The sequence below is a fragment of the Ceratina calcarata genome, unplaced genomic scaffold, assembly GCF_001652005.2.
Source record: "Ceratina calcarata isolate Rehan_Ccalc_2016 unplaced genomic scaffold, ASM165200v1 scaffold3195, whole genome shotgun sequence".
Taxonomy (NCBI): Eukaryota; Metazoa; Arthropoda; class Insecta; order Hymenoptera; family Apidae; genus Ceratina; species Ceratina calcarata.
In genome coordinates this window covers 791-1,937 of record NW_017154598.1, presented here as the reverse complement: position 1 = coordinate 1,937, position 1,147 = coordinate 791, and the positions used below count along the sequence as shown (strand labels likewise).

Sequence of the window (1,147 nt, the reverse complement as noted above, 5' to 3'; positions counted from 1 at the left end):
GTTATATACAGTTGTCAAATACATGTACTAGAGATCATGTAACTTCAATTTTCTTATGTATAATTCTAAACTATTAAGTATTTAGAATTGTCTGTACAAGTATCACTGATTGTTGTATGTAGCGAATTTTTGTTTAGATTCACAATCAATTACAATGAACTTAATTTGATTTTTAACACACTGTTAACGAAAAGTACGAGTTGTTATCATACTTTTTTCAATTCAAATTCGCGTCATCTATCTATATTTCTTTATTGAAAATCTTTTATTGATTTCGTTGAATAAAATTTTTCTTGTACATTTTTTCAACGTCATATTTTCCAAAAATTTATGGGAGATTCGACCCATTTCACAGTATACATCAGCAATGTTATAAAAATTTAGTGCTTTATGACAATAAATATAATTCAGCGAAGAGTTAATAAAAGTAGACTGATTATGAGCTGCCGCTGTGATTCTCACATCAGCTCGTTAATTCAAGTGGGATGGTAAGGTAAGGAGAGCAGAACGAACGTACGAAATATATTGTTCTTAAAAGTGAGACATTTATTTAAAGCTAACAAGTGTGTACAATTTAGTGGGGGAGGTGTTCGCCCTGTGGTTGGTAACCATTCTCATCAGCGATATAGTTGACGGTGAATTTAACGTTGGTTTCAGGGTCAACGTAAGAGTAAGTGCCACGGACAACAAGATGCTCGTTCTCGGTTCCTTGATTAATCAGTTCGGCGCTTTCCTGATGGGACTGGCCGTTGGAAAGCTCGTAGCCATACTGGTACCCATCCACGCCTATGTTGTCAAGGGGTGTCTCTTTGACTAACAACACGTTGTCGTGTGGAACTTTATTTTGAGGTGGAGCGGCATAGGCAACGGCGGCAACGAAAGCCAAAGCGACGATCTGTAATATATTAGAAAATTGTATTAATATGAATGATACTTGAACGAAGTCGTGTAATTAAATGTAAATCATGAATGAATTGTCGATGATGAATAAAATGCCTGCTATATCGCTAATGTAAAAGCTGTAATTATATATTTGAAGAAGTTCGTATGATCATTCCCCACTGCACTCGAATAATCTTATTCTATACGATTTTAATTGTTTTATTAAATAATAATGTGAAATTTTTTTAAAATTAATATTAAGAAA

At 33.7% G+C, this 1,147-nt stretch overlaps 1 protein-coding gene across 1 annotated transcript; it reads right to left on the bottom strand.

Moving 5' to 3' along the window:
- Window positions 1–525: 525 nt before the first annotated feature.
- Window positions 526–933, bottom strand: LOC108624587 (flexible cuticle protein 12-like; the record flags this gene model as incomplete). The annotated part of the gene is made up of 1 exon (XM_018023984.2): window positions 526–933. A coding segment is annotated over one exon (359 nt), but the record flags the coding sequence as incomplete, so codon positions are not given.
- Window positions 934–1,147: the final 214 nt, after the last annotated feature.